General features: G+C 38.0%; 2 protein-coding genes across 2 annotated transcripts in view; one reads left to right on the forward strand and one right to left on the reverse strand.

Moving 5' to 3' along the window:
• clcn6 (chloride channel 6) overlaps positions 1-23,069 on the forward strand; it is a 526,148-nt gene that overhangs the window by 482,042 nt on the left and 21,037 nt on the right. The gene's annotated exons all lie outside the window — the stretch shown is intronic.
• LOC307173369 (NLR family CARD domain-containing protein 3) overlaps positions 14,194-23,069 on the reverse strand; it is a 31,729-nt gene continuing 22,853 nt past the window's right edge. The window contains exons 9-11 of the mRNA XM_079896436.1: positions 21,754-21,927; positions 18,409-18,582; positions 14,194-15,426 (exon numbers count right to left, since the gene is read on the reverse strand). Of these exons, the coding sequence (XP_079752562.1) occupies positions 15,357-15,426; positions 18,409-18,582; positions 21,754-21,927 (418 nt within the window). The 3' untranslated portion in view covers positions 14,194-15,356. The remainder of the gene's footprint in view (positions 15,427-18,408; positions 18,583-21,753; positions 21,928-23,069) is intronic.

The following is a 23,069-nucleotide window of genomic DNA, read 5'->3' on the forward strand; positions in this document are numbered from 1 at the left end:
ATGCAGTGTTGACAGAACCGGGCTAATATGGTCATACTTCCTGGTTCTGGTAAGAACTCGAGCTGCTGCGTCATGAACGCATGAACTAATTGTTCTGCATTTGTCAATGAGAGCATATGGTGTAATTTAGATATATTTTTAAGATGGAAAAATGCGGTTTTACAGATACTAGACACGTGGCTTTCAAATGAAAGATTGGTATCAAAGAGCACACCCAGGTTCCTAACCGACGTCGAAGACTTAACAGAGCAGCCATCAAATGTTAGACAGTATTCTAGGTTATTATGTGAGGAAGTTTTTTGTCCAATAATTAGAATCTCTGTTTTTTCAGAATTTAGTAGCAGGAAATTACTAGTCATCCAATTTTTTATATCCGCTATGCATTCCGTTAATTTTGTGAATTGGTAGTTTTCGTTAGGTTGTGAAGAAATATAGAGCTGAGTATCATCGGCATAACAGTGAAAGCTAATTCCATGCTTCCTAATGATATCTCCTAATGGTAGCATGTACAGAGTGAATAGCAGTGGTCCTAGTACTGAGCCTTGTGGTACGCCATACTGAACCTGTGATCGATAAGACATCTCTTCATTTACTGCTACAAACTGATAACGGTCAGATAAGTCTGATTTAAACCATGCTAATGCAATTCCACTAATGCCAACATAATTTTCGAGTCTATTTAAAAGAATGTTGTGGTCAATAGTGTCAAATGCAGCACTAAGATCGAGTAACACCAATAGAGAGATACAACCACGATCGGATGATAGGAGCAAATCATTTGTGACTCTAACGAGAGCTGTCTCAGTACTATGGTACGGTCTAAATCCTGACTGGAAATCCTCGCAGATATCATTTCTTTCTAAAAAGGAACATAGTTGTGAAGATACTGCCTTTTCTAGTATCTTTGACAGAAAGGGTAGATTCGAGATCGGCCTGTAATTGACTAATTTTGTAGGATCAAGTTGCGTTTTTTTAACAAGTGGTTTAATCATAGCCAGCTTAAAGGTTTTTGGTAAGTATCCTAGAGACAAAGATGAATTAATGATAGTAAGAAGAGGATCTATGACCTCTGGAAGCATCTCTTTCAGTAGCTTAGTCGGTATAGGGTCTAACATATATGTTGTCGGTTTAGATGATTTAGTAAGTTTAGCGAATTCTTCCTCTCCTCTAGCAATAAATGAATCAAATTTTTCCTTAGGGAGACTACAATGCACTCCCTAATGCGATACTGTAGTAGACGTTTGCATAGTTATAATTTTGTCCCTGATATTATCAATCTTATAAGTGAAGAAGTTCATAAAGTCATTACTGCTGTGTTGCTTGGAAATTTCTGGGCTTGAAGCTTTCTTTTTCGTTAGTTTAGCCACTGTTTCAAATAAATACCTAGGTTTTTGTTTATTTTCTTCTAATAGGGGTTGAAAAATAAGCAGATCTAGCAGCTTTTAAGGCCTCTCTGTATGCAATCGAGCTCTCTTTCCATGAAATTCGAAATACCTCTAGTTTTGTTTTCTTCCAGTTGTGCTCCATTTTTCTGGCTGCTCTCTTAAGGGCCCGAGTGTGCTCGTTGTACCACGGCGTTGGACTATTTTCTTTAATCTTCTTTAAGCGCAACGGAGCAACTGTGTCTAAAGTGCTGGAAAAGGGAGAGTTAAAAGTTTCTGTCGCAATATCGAGTTCTTCTAAGCTATCTGGGATGCTGAGATGATGAAACTGATCAGGAAGATTATTAATAAAGCAATCTTTAGTGGCAGAAGTGATAGGTCTAACATATTTGTAACATGGAGTCGGCTTTGCAGCCTTGGCTAAATGAAGTTTACACAAGACCACATAATGATCTGAGATGTCATCACTCTGCTGCAGAATTTCGACGGCATCAACATTTATTCCGTGTGATAATATTAGATCTAGAGTATGATTACGACATTGAGTAGGTCCTGACACGTGTTGTCTAACTCCAATAGAGTTTACAATGTCTTTAAATGCCAATCCCAATGCATCTTTTTCGTTATCTACATGTATATTAAAATCGCCAACAATTATGACTTTATCTGCAGCCAGTACTAACTCTGATAGAAAGTCAGCAAATTCTTTGATAAAGTTCTTTATGGTGCCCAGGTGGCCTGTATACAGTAGCCAGCACAAATCTCAAACGTGATTTATCATTTACACTATATATTGCTATATTAAGCACCATCACTTCAAAAGAATTATATTTGAAACTAGACTTCTTAGTAATTCTAAAAATATTACTATAAATTACAGCGACACCTCCCCGTTTGCCTTTCAGACGAGGTTCATGTTTATAACAGTAATCTTGTGGCGTGGTCTCATTTAAAGTAATGTAATCGTTTGGTTTTAGCCAGGTTTCTGTCAAACACAGCACATCTAGATTACAGTCTGTAATCATATCATTAACAATAAGTGCTTTTGAAGTAAGGGATCTAATATTCAGCAACCCAAGTTTTATCATTTGCTCATTTGTATTATGTCTGTTTTTTATTTGTTGAACGTCAATTAAATTTTTACCCTTAGATGGGTTTGGAAGTTTTTTGTATGTCCTAATTCGGGGAACAGACATAGTCTCTATATGATGATATCTAGGTGAAAGAGGTTCTATGTGATGGGATTTATCTGACCTTGGTGAGGTGAGACAGCTAACAGACGGTCGGTTTAGCCAGTCTGTCTGCTTCCTGACCTGAGCCCCAGATTGTCATGTTTGAGCTCTAAGACTATGTGCCATATTACTAGAGAGAAGAGCAGCACCATCCCAGGAGGGATGAATACCATTTCTTTTCAACAGGTCAGGTCTGCCCCAAAAACTTTTCCAACTGTCTATGAATTCTATATTATTTTGCTGACACCACTTAGACAACTAGCCATTGATTGAACAAAATCTACTGACTATCTCATCACTCCTGCGAACAGGAAGGGGGCCAGAGCAAATTACATTGCCTGACATCGTACTTGCGAGTTCACACACCTCTTTAACATTAATGCTAACATTAGCCTTAAAAAACTACTTGTCTGGCCTTAACATTTTTGATACAGAATTTTATCACTTCGGGGTAGATACACGAACCGAATTTTCCAGACAACGCTTTATCTGTAGAGTGGTAAAGGGATCCTCCATAAGGAGAAACTAGTTGGCACTTTAGCACCCCGCTATGACATCGGGTCCAGGCGCAGGTCCTTCATCAGATCTGGATACAGCCTGGATCTGGCAGGCTGCGGGAAAACCTCGGGATAAACAAAAACACTAAAATTAGAGTAGATGCCATTCTTCTTATGATGTAACGAGTACATCAGGATTTATGGGAAGTGTTCCTGGTTCCGGCTGACCTGATCTATGCAGCCTAAAATTGAATTATAGAAGTCTATGATGTGTTATGTGTATGCTAGGTCAAAGAGATGTGTTTTTAGTCTAGCTTTGAACTGACAGAGTGTGTCTGCTTCCCGGACAATGGTAGGAAGACTGTTCCAAAGTTTTGGTGCTAAATAGGAAAAGGATCTACCGACAGCAGTCGATTTTGATATTCTAGGTATTATCAACTGGCCAGAATTTTGAGATCGCAATAGATGTGAAGGACTATAATGCGTTAAGAGCTCGCTCAAGTACTGTGGAGCTAAACCATTTAGTGCTTTGTAAGTAATCAGCAATATTTTTAAATTTATACGATATTTAATAGGGAGCCAATGCAGTGTTGACAGAACCGGGCTAATATGGTCATACTTCCTGGTTCTGGTAAGAACTCGAGCTGCTGCGTCATGAACGCATGAACTAATTGTTCTGCATTTGTCAATGAGAGCATATGGTGTAATTTAGATATATTTTTAAGATGGAAAAATGCGGTTTTACAGATACTAGACACGTGGCTTTCAAATGAAAGATTGGTATCAAAGAGCACACCCAGGTTCCTAACCGACGTCGAAGACTTAACAGAGCAGCCATCAAATGTTAGACAGTATTCTAGGTTATTATGTGTGGAAGTTTTTTGTCCAATAATTAGAATCTCTGTTTTTTCAGAATTTAGTAGCAGGAAATTACTAGTCATCCAATTTTTTATATCATCTATGCATTCGTTAATTTTGTGAATTGGTAGTTTTCGTTAGGTTGTGAAGAAATATAGAGCTGAGTATCATCAGCATAACAGTGAAAGCTAATTCCATGCTTCCTAATGATATCTCCTAATGGTAGCATGTACAGAGTGAATAGCAGTGGTCCTAGTACTGAGCCTTGTGGTACGCCATACTGAACCTGTGATCGATAAGACATCTCTTCATTTACTGCTACAAACTGATAACAGTCAGATAAGTATGATTTAAACCATGCTAATGCAATTCCACTAATGCCAACATAATTTTCGAGTCTATTTAAAAGAATGTTGTGGTCAATAGTGTCAAATGCAGCACTAAGATCGAGTAACACCAATAGAGAGATACAACCACGATCGGATGATAGGAGCAAATCATTTGTGACTCTAACGAGAGCTGTCTCGGTACTATGGTACGGTCTAAATCCTGACTGGAAATCCTCGCAGATATCATTTCTTTCTAAAAAGGAACATAGTTGTGAAGATACTGCCTTTTCTAGTATCTTTGACAGAAAGGGTAGATTCGAGATCGGCCTGTAATTGACTAATTTTGTAGGATCAAGTTGCGTTTTTTTAACAAGTGGTTTAATCATAGCCAGCTTAAAGGTTTTTGGTAAGTATCCTAGAGACAAAGATGAATTAATGATAGTAAGAAGAGGATCTATGACCTCTGGAAGCATCTCTTTCAGTAGCTTAGTCGGTATAGGGTCTAACATACATGTTGTCGGTTTAGATGATTTAATGAGTTTAGCGAATTCTTCCTCTCCTCTAGCAATAAATGAATCAAATTTTTCCTTAGGGAGACTACAATGCACTCCCTGATGCGATACTGTAGTAGACGTTTGCATAGTTATAATTTTGTCCCTGATATTATCAATCTTATAAGTGAAGAAGTTCATAAAGTCATTACTGCTGTGTTGCTTGGAAATTTCTGGGCTTGAAGCTTTCTTTTTCGTTAGTTTAGCCACTGTTTCAAATAAATACCTAGGTTTTTGTTTATTTTCTTCTAATAGGGGTTGAAAAATAAGCAGATCTAGCAGCTTTTAAGGCCTCTCTGTATGCAATCGAGCTCTCTTTCCATGAAATGCGAAATACCTCTAGTTTTGTTTTCTTCCAGTTGTGCTCCATTTTTCTGGCTGCTCTCTTAAGGGCCCGAGTGTGCTCGTTGTACCACGGCGTTGGACTATTTTCTTTAATCTTCTTTAAGCGCAACGGAGCAACTGTGTCTAAAGTGCTGGAAAAGGGAGAGTTAAAAGTTTCTGTCGCAATATCGAGTTCTTCTAAGCTATCTGGGATGCTGAGATGATGAAACTGATCAGGAAGATTATTAATAAAGCAATCTTTAGTGGCAGAAGTGATAGGTCTAACATATTTGTAACATGGAGTCGGCTTTGCAGCCTTGGCTAAATGAAGTTTACACGAGACCACATAATGATCTGAGATGTCATCACTCTGCTGCAGAATTTCAACGGCATCAACATTTATTCCGTGTGATAATATTAGATCTAGAGTATGATTACGACAATGAGTAGGTCCTGACACGTGTTGTCTAACTCCAATAGAGTTTACAATGTCTTTAAATGCCAATACCAATGCATCTTTTTCGTTATCTACATGTATATTAAAATCACCAACAATTAGTACTTTATCTGCAGCCAGTACTAACTCTGATAGAAAGTCAGCAAATTCTTTGATAAAGTCTGTATGGTGCCCAGTTGGCCTGTATACAGTAGCCAGCACAAATCTCAAACGTGATTTATCATTTACACTATATTTATTTCACATTACGCACCAACACTTCAAAAGAAGTATTTAAAACTAGATTTCTTAGTGATTTTGAAAATATTACAATAAATTACAGTGACACCTCCCCGTTTGCCTTTCAGACGAGGTTCATGTTTATAACAGTAATCTTGCGGCGTGGTCTCATTTAAAGTAATGTAATCGTTTGGTTTTTGCCAGGTTTCTGTCAAACACAGCACATCTAGATTACAGTCTGTAATCATATCATTAACAATAAGTGCTTTTGAAGTAAGGGATCTAATATTCAGCAACCCAAGTTTTATCATTTGCTCATCTGTATTATAGCTGTTTTTTATTTGTTGAACATCAATTAAATTTTTACCCTTAGATGGGTTGAAACATTTTTTGTATGTCCTAATTCGGGGAACAGACACAGTCTCTATGTGATGATAGCTAGGTGAAAGAGTCTCTATGTGATGGGATTTATCTGACCTTGGTGAGGTGAGACAGCTAACAGACGGTCGGTTTAGCCAGTCTGTCTGCTTCCTGACCTGAGCTCCAGATTGTCATGTTTGAGCTCTAAGACTATGTGCCATATTACTAGAGAGAAGAGCAGAACCATCCCAGGAGGGATGAATACCATCTCTTTTCAACAGGTCATGTCTGCCTCAAAAACTTTTCCAATTGTCTATGAACCCTATTTTATTTTGCTGACACCACTTCGACAGCCAGACATTCAGTGAATACAATCTAATGACTATCTCATCACTCCTGCGAACAGGAAGGGGGCCAGAGCAAATTACAGTGCCTGACATCATACTTGCGAGTTCACACACCTCTTTAATATTAATTTTGGTGATCTCCGACTGGCGGAGTCGAACATCATTTGTGCCGACGTGAATAATAATCTTAGAGAATTTACGATTGGTATTAGCCAGCACTTTTAAATTTGCTTTGATGTCAGGCGCTCTGGCTCCCGGCAAACATGTGACTATGGTGGCTGGTGTCTCTATATTCACGTTCCGTGTAATAGAATCGCCAATAACTAGGGCACAATCAACAGGATTCTCAGTGGGTGTTTCACTGAGTGGGGAGAATCTATTTAATGTTGTTATCGGAACGGAAGAGCGGTGTTTTGTCCTGCGACTCACCGTCACCCAATTGCCCTGCTGCATGGGCTCTAATTCAGCCGGAACCGAACAATGTACAGAGTTCACTAAGCTAGTCGCATCCAAAGCAGTATCTAAAGTATCTAGTTCTGAAATCTTCCCCGTCAGCTTTACTATCTCCCTGAATTGATCACATGTAAATCCTGTGCTGACAGAGAAGGATATGCTAAACATGTTGCATGAGGTGCAAGTAACAATGAGAGGAGAAGATGACATGACTTACCGTGTTTGTTGACTAATCCTACTCACCTAAGTTGTTTGATGGACTCGTAAAAGGCGCGAGCACGCACGAAAAAAATAAATAAATAAAGAGCGCGCGGAAGGCACGCTAACAGGCTAGGGAATTACTAGCGTGTTGTGCTAGCAATAACGATTTAGATTGAAGCTAGTTATGTCAGGTTAATGTGTGATGTTGAGTAAGTTATATTAAGCAGTATAAACAACAAGATGCAGACAGGAGCAATCGATCGAGGAGTCAATCTTTGGAAAATGTTCTGCTGGGAAACCTTGGGTCCTGCCATGTGGAGGTTACTTTGACACGTACCACCTACCTAAGTATTGTTGCAGACCTTTTCGTGGAAATGGTATTCCCTGGTGGCTGTGGCCTCTTTCAGCAGGAGGAAGGAGGAGCGCGCTTTCAAAGAGGCCTCACCGCTGTGGGATTTCCGCAATGCCATTGAACTGAGAAGAATCTGTCACCATCTCTCACCAAACATTTTTAGGTGAGGATCGATACCTGGAACCAGTCGTGGAGGAGGATCTTTTCCATATCAATCCGCTTGGCTGGATCCCTTTCCATGCATGCAGAGATCAGATCTCTGCATTCTGTGAAGAGGGGAGAGATGTCCAGTTATTATTGTAAGTGTTATACTTTATGTAACTGATCATATTATTTTAAGCAGTAATAAAAGTTCCTGTATGACCCGTCCACATGCTCTCACCTTTGGAAATGTCTTCTGTGTACCAGGGCTCATCAAACATCTGAGGGAGGTTCCCGCCAGGATACTTCCCAGACAGCATCTTGAACATCAGTACGCCTAAAGAATACACTGTTGCAGGCTTGCCATGATACCTTTGATGGTTGACCCACTCAGGGGGAGTATAAACTCTTGTGCCTGGAAGAAAGAACAAGATTTCGTCCATTGCAATGAATTTGTATTTGCATAGCTTTTTGTCGATTTATTCACCATAGATTTGTGGAATAACACGTACCACTGAATTTCGAATAAGAAGACTTCCTCAAGCGTTTGCTACTACCGAAGTCTATTAATTTGACCTGCAAGGTGTTTGGGTTGATGAGCAGGTTTTCCAGCTTGATGTCGCTGTGGAAGACGCCCCTCTCACTGCATATTCTTGCAGCAGTGACAACCTGACGCATCACGGCTCGTGTCGTCGATTCCTTGAATATGCTGCCATTTTGCAGGAAAAACCGCCTCAGATCTTCACATGGCGTGGGCCGCTCTAAGATCAGGATATATTCCTCTGGTGTCTCGTACCAGTCCAGCAGCTTTATTATTTGAGGAACACTGGGACCATTGTTCATAAGAACCATCATAGCGATCTCATTTGGAAGGGATTTGCCAAATAGACCCTACAGGAGAGATAATAGTTATACAAAAGTGAGATAATTAGGGGACATGGTTTAATTTAAATGAATTACTACAGAATTATGTCCAGCATTTGGGTAAGTATAGGTTTGAAGAGTTAAGTAACTGAAATACTGGAAATAGTTACTAAAGTTTCGGTCACCTTTACTGTCGACCGGCAAAAATTTTAAGGGCAAAATGTAGTCATTTTAATGGGAATTTTTGCGTGAGGGTAAAGTCACGCGAATTAACCATGCTGACTAACAGAAAGCTGCTTGGTTCGAAAGTTCATATGCTAATGACAATGTTCCTTTTTTGTCTGCAAAATTTTTTTTAAATGTCCTATTATTAATGTGACTGTGTACTCTGAGAGTAATAAAACGAAGAGAGGAATTGCCTACTTACAACACGGACATTTTCCATGTGTTCTCTCTTCAGCACATATTTGAGTGCCACCTGTTCTCCAAGGGAAAGAAAAAATAAGATTTTTTTTTTTGTTAGAATGTTTTACAATTAATTAACTAAATGTGCAGAGGTCACATGATTCCAGTAATTAACCTTGATGTAACTTTTAATGAATTTAAATTCCAACTTCCAAGAGTGCAAAAGAAATACCTTTCGTGAATCAGACAAACGGATCCCTTCGTAGACAGTTCCATATGATCCATAACCCACTATTTTCAGAATTTTATAGTGCTGCAAGATGTCCCCTGTTAAAAAAAAGAGGGACATACTAAATTTACAGTATAAACCACAAAAAAAAAAAAAAAAATGCAGATTAAAGATAGCTGTAAAATGGACACATTATTGTGGTGCCTCACACATCCAAAATCAATCCTCAGTTCACATTTTCATTTGGATAATAAAGACAATGTCCAGAAAAAGATGTTAAAACTGAGGTACTTTTTGCACATTTTATGAGTCATGTTGGGGCTTGTTATATAAACTGACCTGTCTTTCCCTTCAAACTTATATGGATCATTTCATCCTCATTCTTCCAAGAAATGTCATCCGATGTCGAAGCTGAGTTGTTGCTCTCCTCAGTCATAGATGGCACAGTCAGAGAAGGAATGCTGTTTTGTGAGCTGATGCCTCTTTGCTCTTGCCTGGGAATGTCTTTATCGTCATCTTGCGCACTGGAGAGAGAAGACACACAGTTGTGCCAGCTGTGCACTGAATTGTTGCTCTCCAAAGTCATAGATGGCACAGTCAGAGAAGGACTGCTGTTTTGTGAGCTGATGCCTCTTTGCTCTTGCCTGGGAATGTCTTTATCGTCATCTTGCGCACTGGAGAGAGAAGACACACAGTTGTGCCAGCTGTGCACTGAATTGCGTTCAGTGTCGCTGTTCTGTTCAGCTTCACCATCAGAGCATCTCTCAGGCTGTTGGCTGCTGTCACTTCTGCACTGACTCTGTTGGGCTTCGGTGGAAGTTTTCTTGGATTTCCGAGACGAAACCCATCTAAAGAACCTCCCTTTCTTCTTCTTCTCTACTCTCTCTGGGACAGGTCTTGGCAACACAGATGCAGCAGCATCTTCCTCTGCAATGTAACTGTGAGATTTGCACTGACCCATTGGTCCAGATGTCTCTCAGATGTTCTGTCACTAACTTATCACATGGTCACTGAACGTACATAGCACAGATCGAATGAAATACTAAAAATCACGAGAAAAAAACAGATAGAGAGATATAAAACAAGTTGAGCAATTTTTCACATGTAACAGATATTCTATTCAGATCGCTTGTACTACCAGAAACCAACTGAACCTGAGCAGAGTTCTATGGGCTACTCTGTCTGTGACATCACAAGTAGTGACGCGCGTTGGCCGTTTGGCGAGGGATTTTTTCGAATGTTTTTGAACATGTTTTTTTTTCGAATGTTTAAGAATAACTGCTATTGTTTTTACAGAAAATGCATATCTTTATAAACTTATGTAAAAGGATAATCCACGGCTAGCTGTGCATTCATTTTTTTCCCCCAAAAAAGTGCCCCTCTCAAACAAATATCAGTGATAATATTGTGGTCAATAAAACAAAATCAATTTGATTATAATTAACATGACCAACGTACGTGCAAAACTAAAGTGGCCTAAATTCACCTTTATTTTTATGTATCTGTCAGTCTGAGACTTCGTTGCCATAATGCGTTGCAATGGGTTGCACTCTGACGGGTTTAGTCTCCGTTTTCGAGCGTCTAAATAGTCTATAAAATAATCACGCCATCAAAACTCCGGAGTAGTATGGACGGCAGGCTTAACCGTATAGCAAAATGTATGCGTTTTAAAATGAAAATGCACTACTAGTGTAAACATAGATATTCCACAGTCTGCTCGGGAAGTACGGGAACCGATGCTCTCGATACAAATATGGACGGCAGGAAGAAGAAATCAAACAATTTCTAAACTTTTTTTTTTTTTTTTTCAATACGCAAGGTAGTGTGTCGATTCATTTAAAAATCCACACATGACATATTTTAAAATTTATTTTGCCTACAATTCATTGATGCCTTGTCGTCATGTGACTAATCCTCATCTGTGACTGTAATGTATGTTTTTTCGACTTTCAGGAGATTTTAAATTTCAAAGATCTTGTTCTTAAGTGACTTGCCTGGATAAATAAAGGTTAATTAATTAATTAATTGCAATTTATATGCTAAAGTTTTTTGAGTCCAGGAACACATAAAGACTAAAAACTGAGCTAAAAACAGAGCGCGCTGTCAAAGCGCGTTAAGACGCTGCTCCGATAATCTCCAGCAGGGGGGCGTTCAGTATTAGCGTCGATAGAAAATACCTCCGCATAGTGTGAGTGAGTGAGTGAGTGTAGCAAACAGACTCATGCATGCTTTCCTCACGTTTGATGTGTGCGTATAGTACCAAGTAAGTTGATTTATGTAGGCTACTTCAGTTCAGCTCATGTTAACTGTTTGATGAAGTCAATTTATGTTGGTTGATATTCCTTGTTTAAGGAAGCTTTACATAGAAGTAGTGATTGATTTGTGTTCATGTATTCAAATGATGTTGCTTATTGTTCATGAAAGTGTTTCTGCTACTTCTCATTGTCTGCATCTGTTTAGTTAGCCTATTGAATTGTGTTTCTGTTATGTTATATATTGATTTATATTATTATATGCTTTGCTTTAGACCACACACCCATGAAAGCACCAGTGTACTCATTTGTGCTTATGTGCTGAACCTTTATTGAAGCTGTATGGAATTAATGAGGAGAAAATAAAGAATCAAAGAACTTTCATGCTGCTTCTTCATGTCTCACTGTAAAAAAAATGATGCACTGTTAACTTAGTTAAAATAAGTTCATATACTTAGGCTAATTGTTTGTGCTCTGTTGACATTACTAATGTTAGCCAACTCCAAATTTTTTATTTGAATCCAATTTGTGTGTGTGTGTGTGTGTGTGTGTGTGTGTGTGTGTGTGTGTGTGTGTGTGTGTGTGAATAAAAAAAAAAAACGTGAGACTCAATTTCCTCTGTTAAATAAACTTTTATTTCAAACTAACCGTTGTATCTGAAAATATAAAACGATCTGTAATCTTTACTTCTGTAATCCAAAAGGATATGAAAATTGATAACACAATAGATGCACTACTTATTTGGGACACAAGATGCAAGATTGTTACACTATCTCACAAACATAAAAACAAACATTTAACTTTAATATAAAGAACATTTTTCATTGTCCTCCATCTATCCATTCAATCCCATCTCTCCATGTATCCTATCCACCCTTCTATACCGTCCTGTCTCGTCTTCTCACACGAAAGAACAAAACACATGCTTCCTGTACTCATTCACCAGGATGAACTCCTGGCAAATGTCTTCCTTTCTGACTTTATCCAGTATTTTTTTGTGAATGTGACAGACTGATACACTGTTAATGTGAATCTGCAACATTGTGCTTCTCAGCCAGGTCTTCAACCTCCTCAGAGCTCCGAAGCTCCTCTCCTCTTCAGCAGAGGCATAGGAACAACCACAAGAAGTCGTACAAGTGCTTCTACTTGGTTGAAAAGGCCACGGAGTTCAGGCAACTGATTTCTCAGAATAGTTGCGGCTTCTGACGTGGTTGGGTATGTGTTTTGGAGCTTAAACATGTTCAGCTGCACCTTCAGTGACGTTTGGTTTAAATTCAGGATACTGGTCCACCACAGCAGTGTTTTCAGACCAACCTGATCAAACCTCTCCTTCAGTATCCAGCACCTTGAAGAAGTCAGCTCTGTAGTGTTCTTCTGGGGTTGTAGGTGTGTGTGCAGTATGACATTGCCAATGAAGCGTTTAGTTAGACGCCGGATGTGGGGCTTGGTTATGGGCTGAATATTTAGCTTGGTAATCATCTCAGTTGCGTGGCTGTATATCTCCTGGAACTTCTCCTCAGTTCTCTTTGCCCTCAGGGTGGTCCTCACACAATCTGCTGCAGAGAGCATACCAGACACTGTTTCTGTCCACTTGGACAGACAATGGACCACTTGCACTGAGCTTCATGACATGTCAGGTGAAAAACATTATACGAACCATGAACATTTATTTGGATTAAATATTTTAATCATTCTGTGTCATTTTTCATTGTCAATCTTTTTACTATTTACATTTTTTATGCCCAAAATGCTTAATTAATATTCAAAGTAGTAGTGACTGTCATTCTCCTCTACCCTGTGTGTATTTCTGTTTAAGATGAATTGAATAGCCTAGCCTATTTAACATCGTTACAGGCACCTACCCAGCATTCATTCATTCAACTCTTTTAAAAGACGGGAATAAAGCACCAGTGCACACAAGTAATCCTTTTTTATTAGTCAAATTCATTTAAAAATGTAAACTCAACAGGTCAACTCAATATCAGTAAGAGAAAAACACTGTTAATGAGAGCAGTGCACTCACTATTTAGCCCATTTATTATTCAGAATGCACAGTTGGAAAGAAAATATATTTAGAGGAACATTTCAGCAGGCTCAAGATAATTAATACAGAGTTTAATTGATGTCATAATTGATGTTTTGTAAGTGTCTATGTTTTTGTTAGTTTCAGTTTCTGAATAGATTGAAGTATAACTCCACGCATCAAGTAATCACAATGAAAGGTCACGCTTGTTCCGGTTCAAAAAGGTAAGGTTGGTGGTGGAAAGTCCATCTCATTTTATTTATATATTTTTTTGTAAATGGGGTTTGACTTAAGTGTTTGCGCGTTCGCTTTGTAATGTTCGGTAGCCTACTTTCGCCAATGTCACATGTAAAATAAATATGCTCAAACAAAAAGTGTTACTGCCATTCCAGTTCTCCCACTAACTGAATCATTTTAGATGTAATTTAGCAGCTTTCCTGCAGGCAGCTATGTGTCTTCTTATTCACTTTAGCACTTTATGATTACTAGTTTGTTTTTGTTGTTTTTTTTGCTCACATGAATTCATAATTTAAATATAAAAAAAAAAAAAAAAATTACTGGAAAAAATAGTTTAAGAGGGAAATGGCCAATGCTTGAACAAATGGGAAAAGCTACAAATATATAAAGAAAATGAATATTAAGACACCGATGCCTTCGTATACTGACATGTCAAACTATTTTTCACTAGATGGAGAGGAAATAAAGAAGTAGTAGATTATGGTGCATCATTTGCTATTTATTAAAATACAAGAAAAAAAAAATGCATTTACAAATTGGCTGAAACTGACCCAAACTGAATCTCAGCATAAATACAAACAGTAAGTTAAAAAGGAAAATAACACTTGCTTTAACAAATCCTTTAACCCTCATTTTTTGCTTTGGGGCCAATATGACCCCACTCAACTTTTCAATTAATTAAAAAAAAATAATAAAAATGGTTCCCTTCATCTCAGTGGAATAAGGTTTTGTGACTTTTTCTAAATTATCTTATCACACACACACACACACACACACACACACACACACACACACACACACACACACACAGGTGTGATTGCTTGACTCCAGTGAAACTGAAGCAGAGGACTCTGAGCCAGAGGACTGCAATCCCCCTGAAGATAATACAGGGTTGGAAGAGGAGTACCAGGAATCGGATGAGGACTATGAGGAGGCAGGATTATACTTTTATAATATAATTTTACTTTTTTTAAATAAAAGTCACAGGCAGCGTTGATGACAAATTTCTGTGGTCCTGAATGTTTCTGTGTGTGTGTGCAGCGCGATCTTCGCAGTGTGTGAGTGACGTGTGTGTGTGTGTGTGTGTTTCAATGAAAATAGCGCATTAATATAGAACAGTGATTAAAATGACTTGGAACTGCCTGTGCATTAAATGGTTTTATTGCACACCTTCCAGCCAATCAGATTCGAGTATTTAGAGAGACCATGGTATAAATATATACAACTATGGCAACTATACCAATTAGTGACATTTAATTTAAATATTTTATATTCCCTTAGGAGGGTTTTTTGTATATATATTTCCTGAGTGACTGCTACAATAGTCATGTAAGACATTCCTGCAATCATTTTGATATAGTTCATAATCAAATGGAGTTTTAACATGCTTTAGGTTCTTGGCTGTACATTTCAGAGCAGATTTCTCAATTGTTTTTGTCACTGACGATTATTGCATGACAGTAATGTGACCACATTCTGTAGCACTATGGATAGTATCATGACATTATTATTAACCACAACACTCTAGTAACACAACTGTGTGTGTGTGTGTTCAAAGCTCTGAAAGCCCTCATGTTGAATGCTGTTGGGTCAGGTCAGGTGTTTGTCCAGTAAGGGGCAGTCAGGTGTGTCAGTCTTGTTCATCAGAAGAAAGTTGTTTGTGTTTTGTAGTTTGCAGGTGCATGGGTGACTTCTTGCAGGTAAGGCAATAAACTGAAATATTGAAAAGAACAAAATCAGACATACACGTATATTCCTATCAGTCATTATCAACAGCTGAAAGCTAAAAATGTGATGATAGCTAAAGGAAAATGAAAAAAAAAAAATGAAAAAAAAAAACCCTCTAAAATTAGAAAGAGAGATCGAACAATCCTATCAACTATTACATTATATGATAAAATATCTCACTCTAGTTTCTCCAGTTTACTGTGTGGATCCACATAAATGATCAATTACAAAGTATTGTGTTGTGTATTGTAGTATTGAGCACATGACAAGAGTAACAACTCCTAGGCTTTTTATTCAACACATGTAGCCAGCCTACTCACAGAACACTTTGCTTCTCTTCCCTCTGTTCCTCAGCACCACCTCAACACTTAAGCATTACACTGCCACCTTGAGATTAACTATGAACACCACATATTGCTACTGACCTATAAGGCCCTAAATGGTTTAGCTCCTGTGTATCGCCTTACAATCCATCATCACAAAACTCTGGGCTTTTGGTAGTACCTAGAATATCTAAGTCCACTAAAGGAGGGAGAGTGTTTTCTCATTTGGCTCCTAAACTCTGGATAAACCTTCCTGATAATGTTCGGGGCTCAGACTCGCTTAAAGACACATCTCTTTAGCCAAGCATTCATATAACGCATCTCATAACCTTATACTTCAGTTATTTCAGATCAAATGCATATGATTATCCTTGCTTAAAGGGGTGATGAACTGAGAAATCAAAGTTTCCTTGAGCTTTTGACATATAAGAGATCATCATACTATAATAATATCCTGTAAGTTTCAGAACTGAAAACTACCTTGTTAGTCCAATAAAAGCTTTTATAGACATCAGGCTCAGCAAACAACTCGTTTTTCAAAGTGGGGAACAATGACGTCAAAGAGGATAAAACACCGCCTCCACAAAAGTAGATCAACGCCTACTTCAACACGGCCTGTTTAGCCCCGCCCACCGATTCGCCCAAACATGCTAAATAACATTGGACGACATGATAATTGCTAAACCGGATCGAGCTACTTACAAGCAATAAACATGCTGTTTACTAAATATTGTGCAGCGCCTGTTTGTGGAAGAAGAAAGTCTGCATTAAGCTTCCTTCGGATTCCAGCATGGTTAAACTTTATTAAATCAATCACAATTCCCCGACACGGATCTGCCAGCAACATGTAAGTAACCATGTGTATTCTAATGCCTGATCTGCGATCAGTGATTTCTGTGTAATTATTCAAGTTCAGATATTTCTCTTAAAATCGTTCAATACTGTTTATGCATCAGTGACTAAACGATCAACTTCACATAATTTCTCGTAGTATTATGAAAATAATCTTTTTTTAAAATGTTATTAAATTATATAGCCTACAGAAAGCGATCAAAGAACGATCCCTTTCGCCCAAGCTGTCAATCAAACAGCACAGCGCGAGCCGCGAGAGCTTATCTGGACACTCACCAAACTCGTGATGAAATAATGACACTGTTACACTACACAACGAAGCTCTTACTGTGTACTCACATCGTGTTTGCATTGTGATTTGGTGTAAGCATTTGTGAGAGTGCAAAAATTGCGTTGCAATGATAAGATCTTTATTCACGCGATCAACAGACTGTCTGTCATCCGCTCAGTGCTCATCATGCTGCAACCTTTCATGTGATGGAATAGATTTAAATATAATGCTTTAAACGATACTTTTCACGATTTGTTAATCTCGATAGCTGTAATAGTAAAAACGTAGTAAAAGTTTTCGAGAGAGTTCCTGTAATACTAGCTATTTCTTTGCAAGCATGTCAGCCAATCACAGCAGTGGGCGTTTGCACTGCAGTCTCACAGCAGACACGCCCCTTAAAACGGAGCGTTCAAATCTGAGTCAGAAATCAGGCTTGGAAAAATGGCTTTTATTTATAAATTATGACAATTTTTTATGTAAAAATCATACTAACATTATAAGGGCACCCCAGGCAACATTATAAAATAATAAAACAATCCAGTTCATGACCCCTTTAATGTTATGAACAGCAGCTACGCTAATTATTTTTTATTTGCTTCTCTGTTTTATCTCGGGATGACCATCCTGAGGTAACTAGATGTCAGCTCTTTGTTAACATGAACTAAGAATGAACAATACTTCTTCAGCATTTATAAATCTTAGTTACCGTATTTTCCGGACTATAAGTCGCACTTTTTTTCATAGTTTGGCTGGTCCTGCGACTTATAATCAGGTGCGACTTATATATCAAAATTAATTCAGACTGAGATGAACCAAGAGAAAACATTACCGTCTACAGCCGCGAGAGGGCGCTCTAGTTGGCGGAGTTGTTCAGAAGCGACACCAAGGGATGAAGAAAATGATTTGGAATGAGATCGCGGGAGCTTGGTGAAGTTGTTTACTGGTAAATTTCTTGTTGGACTCGCTGGCTTATGTTAATTTAGCCTATTCAGCCTCCCAGGTATATGTTCTTTATGCTATTGTGTAGCTGAATAACTGTTAATGTGTTGCGTTAACACACCGGACACCTATTCAGCCTGTTGTTCTGTGTAGTTGAATAACTTGCCTATATTGATTAAATGTCTGTTCTTGGTCTTGGATTTTGTGAAATAAATTTCTAAATAAATGCGACTTATAGTCCAGTGCGACTTATATATGTTTTTTTCCTCTTCATGACGCATTTTTTGACTGATGCGACTTATACTCCGGAGCGACTTATAGTCCGAAAAATACGGTAATATTAATTTCAACATTTACTAATATGTTATTAAAATCAAAGGTTGTATTTGTTAACATTAGTTAATGCATCGTGAACTAACATGTACAAACAATGAACAGCTGTATATTTATTAACTAACATTAACAAAGATTAATAAATACTGTAACAAATGTATTGTTCATTGTTAGTTTATGTTATATGATGCATTAACTAATGTTAACTAATGAACCTTATTGTAAAGTGGTACCAAAATTATGACTTACTGTAGTTTCTCCAGTTTAGAGTGTGGATTCTCCAGTAGATCTGAGAGAAGCTTCCGTCCTGAATCTCCTGGTTTATTAGAGCTCAGATTCAGTTCTCTCAGGCGTGAGGAGTTTGATCTCAGAGCTGAAGCCAAAACAGCACAACCTTCCTCTCCAATACTGCAATCAGACAGCCTGCAGAGAGAAAGAAGAAATACAACTCGTGATTACAAATCAACACGTATAAATGCAGGATACATTCAATATGATACATCCAAAACAATATCATGGTAATTCGTGACTATGATGAATTTGTGTCTAGTTTGTATGAATTTGTACAAACTCATTCATATGTTTTGATAAGATCTGCTTACACCCCTGTATGTGTAGGGGTGGACAATCATATGTTTTTGTACAATTCACATCATACAATTCACATCATACGAATTCACATCATACGAATTCACATCATACGAATTCACATCATACGAATTCATCCAAAATCTCCACCTATTAACATAGTTACATTTTCCTGTGAGATCAGGTTGGATACATCGGTAACACTTTATTTTACAGTGTCCTTGTTACACATGTTACATGTAGTTTCTAAAGTAATTACTATAAATTATGCATAATTACATGCAACTAAGGCTAAACCAAACCTAATCATAACCCTATAAGTACATGTAGTTAATTAAAGGTACAATATGCAAGAATTTTTTGCTGCTAGAGGGCGCTACATTCCAAACAACAACAACGGCGTAGCTTGATGACGATGTGAAGGAGCGTGGAATGATGGGAACTGTCGTTTTACACTCCACCCTGGATGTAAATCAGTCAAACGGGAATCAAAAAATCATGTTCATGGATGAGGCTAAGTTCTATTTTTATAATGACATGCTTTTTGTGGCGAGGGGGGCGTGGTTCAGCGCGGTCTGTAATGGGAGAGAGAAGAGACAACTGCAAGTAGGTCAAGTGCAAATGACGAACACCTGTGTCTTATTGCTGTGATCCGCGTGGAAGCCGCGCGCTGGAATGAGAGAGAGACTGAAGAGAAAATTGGACGCAGAGAAAGAAAAACCGGTGGATCCGAGCTCTCATTTTTGAACTGTTTTGTGCCGTCGCGGTTGCCACGGTGAATGCGCGTTGTGCACGACTTTTGTTTGTTTTGCTTTATTTTAATAAAGTACGAGTCCCAGTCACGCCGACCCCTGTCTTCTTCCTTCCTCACTCTTGAACCTCATCACACTTTTATTTCATTAAAATGAATTAACCGCAAGAAAAGTAAGGTTTAATACTAAATTGGTTATCATAGATGTTACTGTATGTCGAATTCATTGTTGTGATAACGCGGCGCAGTTTTACGTGTTCTAAACAATTGTTGTAAAAGTACATTCGAACATACCCACATAATTTGCCAAAATACTGATTAATCTTTATGTATAACACATGCTATATTTATTTACATGGCCATAAACACCAGACGTGATAAACAATGTCAATAAACTAAACACAAACCTAAAGCAATAATACTTCCCTTACATAAACATAACTATTACCGAATGCTACATTTGGAAAATATAAAATTAAGCATGCTTTGTCGACAGAACCAGCTGCAATCGGTAAAGAATAATTGTGTTCCATAACGACTGCAAGAAACAAGCTAACGTTTGTTGCTTGATAGAAGCTACAACTACAACTTCCGCATTTGTCCAGGACTCCACCAAGTACGAGCGGAAACCGAGGGTAACGCGGATATGACGCAATTGACCGGCGACTCCCAGCTCCCCCCTGCTCTAACGCCCCGTTTCCTTGGTTAAAATCGCAATTTTCTCACGATTTAAAAATAGTTGAAAACATTTGGGATATTGTAAGTAATCAACTTAACAAAATATATAACACTGGCCTTGAGATTATGGGATATTTTAATGCAAAATTCTTACATATTGTACCTTTAATACTACTCAGCACTTAAATGTATATTCACATTGTAACAAGGACACTTTAAAATAAAATGTAACCGATACATATAATAAAGAGTTATATTAGTGAGTGTTATAAGAGGCATGTATGTGAAAGCATATGTATATCTTTTTGTATATGGGAGTGACGTCTATACAGTTGTGTTGTATTTCATGCACATGCAGCTTTGTGAACCAGTTATAGTATTGTTAAATTTGCATATATAGATTTTACTTTGCTTAAGTCAGAATGAAAAAGACTTTTTAACTTTTTAATGCTGCACAGATATTTGTGTTTTCTCATATATGTCTCTTAGTAAGAAACACATGGAGGACAAATTACCAAAACACAAAAAGATATAATTATTGATGGATGCTTCAGATGTCCATTTCTCTATTTTAACTATACCAAATATGTTCCTATGTTTTTGTAGTTCTTTTTTGTTTTAAAGACATATAAATATATATTTACGTCAGGGGTGAGCAAATACAGTCCAAGAGGGCCTCTGTCCTGCAGAGTTTAGGTCCACTCTGATAAAATACTCACCTGCCTGTATCTTTTTAATAATATTGAAGACATTTATTAGCTTGTTCAGGAGTGTTTGATTAGGGTTGGAGCTAGACTCTGCAGGAAAGTTGCCCATTCCTGATTTACATCATAAGCAAGCTGACGTAGCTCTTACAAAAGATTCCAACTTTAGGGCTTCTGACGTTACTCAGTGCCAGAATAGGGACTTTAAACTCATAGCTTCTTCATCTCATAATAGTGCTTTAAGAGGAGTTGTTATTCTTAAGAACAGAGGATTCCTGTGCTTAATAGAGAAAACGGGAGGTGATGAACATGGGTGGTTTACGTATGCTTTGGGATCATGGAATCATTCAAAAGAAATCTCAGTTTATGCTCCCAACAAATATGATGCAGATTATCCCCATCCCTTACCAAACTCCTCAGTTTTGTTGACTACAATCTGGTCATTGGTATATGCTTCCACATATGGAAGATTTTGTTGGCATGATGTCTGTAAACGAATGGGTTCTAGTAAGTTTACAACTGAGTCTCCGGTTTGGAATAATCAATATATACAATCTGGAAACAAACCCTTTTTTTAACCCTTGGTCTGAACAAGTTGTACATGTTCTTGGTTATTCAACAATCAGGGCACAAGGCTTATGCTACTCCATTTGTGTTGCACAGAATTAAGCATCTACAATATCTACCCCTTTTTGTTCACTTTGTAATTCAAATACTGTGGACACATGGGCAGAAAGTTATTGAGAACCTCCTCAATATAATATCTCGATATGGCAGCTGAGAATATTTAGGGTCCTGCACTGTTTGCTCTATCAATCCAGGAAAAAGGGAGCAGTTGGTATCCTAAATGGGTGCTGGTTGTCTATCACTTACTGTAGTTTCTCCAGTTTACACTGCGGATACTCCAGTACATCAGATAACTGCTTCACTCCTGAATCTCCTGGTTTATTAGAGCTCAGATTCAGTTCTCTCAGGTGTGAGTGGTTTGATCTCAGAGCTGAAGCCAGAACAGCAAAACCTTCCTCTCCAATACTGCAATCAGACAGCCTGCAGAGAGAAAGAGAAATCTTTCTTAAACCTGCAAACCTTCCTAACTTTCCTTACACACACAACAGGTAAAATACATTTTGGATTAAAAGCATGTGACTGAGGTGTACAGTAAAAATAAGCATTGGATTGAGTGGCACACTGCACTTTGGTAATATAAAACAGTTAGTGTCAGTGACACCAGGGGCCTGTACCATGAAGGTAGTTGAACAAACTCGGGGTTACAGGATAAGTTTTGAGTTGACAAAACCAAACCGATGCAATCAGGCTTTATTGGTACCATGATGCAGCTCATCAACTTTCTCTGTCAACTCAGGCTTTGATCCTCAAGCTATGATTACTCCACGCGCGCGTGCACATAAAAGAATGACGTCGACACTGAACAACCAATCGCGGGTCGCGATTTTTCCGCGGAGGAGTAAGAGATAATCATTCATAATTACGATGAATTTAAATATGTATTTCAAGCTCGAAACAATACGGTTTCTGCGGCCAAAGCAAGAGAAGACTGTTGGAGAAAGATTGCTTATTGTTAATGTGTAAGTTAAACAAATACGTTCTATATTTATGTAAAATTATGTATGTATGTGTAGCCTATACGTGTAATATAGCCTATAGCCTATTTTTATAATATATAAAAATGTGCATGTAGCCTACCGGTACTAAGAAAAATTAATATTCATTGATTTTTAGATGCAACCCCAACTCCAAATGTTCTTGGCAGCAGATAAAGACCAAATATAAAAATATAATTCAAAGTGGTGAGTATTTACCACAACCTTTTATTACTTTTGTGAACATTTTATCACAAACACTTGTTTGCAGAAAACAGAAATAAAGAATTAAATTCAGAAAACCAGAATACACTGGCAGAGTAGTTGGCTCTGAGTAGGCAATAAGGGACGGCCGATTATGGATGGGATTACAGGTGCTGTACAATCTGACTTTGGTGCTGGCTCCTCTAAGCAAGTAACACTGGGTACGTGTGCAATACATTACTACTTTCTTTAAGTTGTAAATATGGCTGACTGTATGTTCTGCAGTAGAGGGAAATACAGTGTCCCTGTTGAAGCCAGCACACATACACACAGTCTCCAACACAGAGGTCAGTATGCAGCAGACAGAATTACCAAACATAACCT

The sequence above is a fragment of the Squalius cephalus genome, assembly GCF_949319135.1.
Source record: "Squalius cephalus genome assembly, chromosome: 16".
In the NCBI taxonomy this organism is placed as follows: Eukaryota; Metazoa; Chordata; class Actinopteri; order Cypriniformes; family Leuciscidae; genus Squalius; species Squalius cephalus.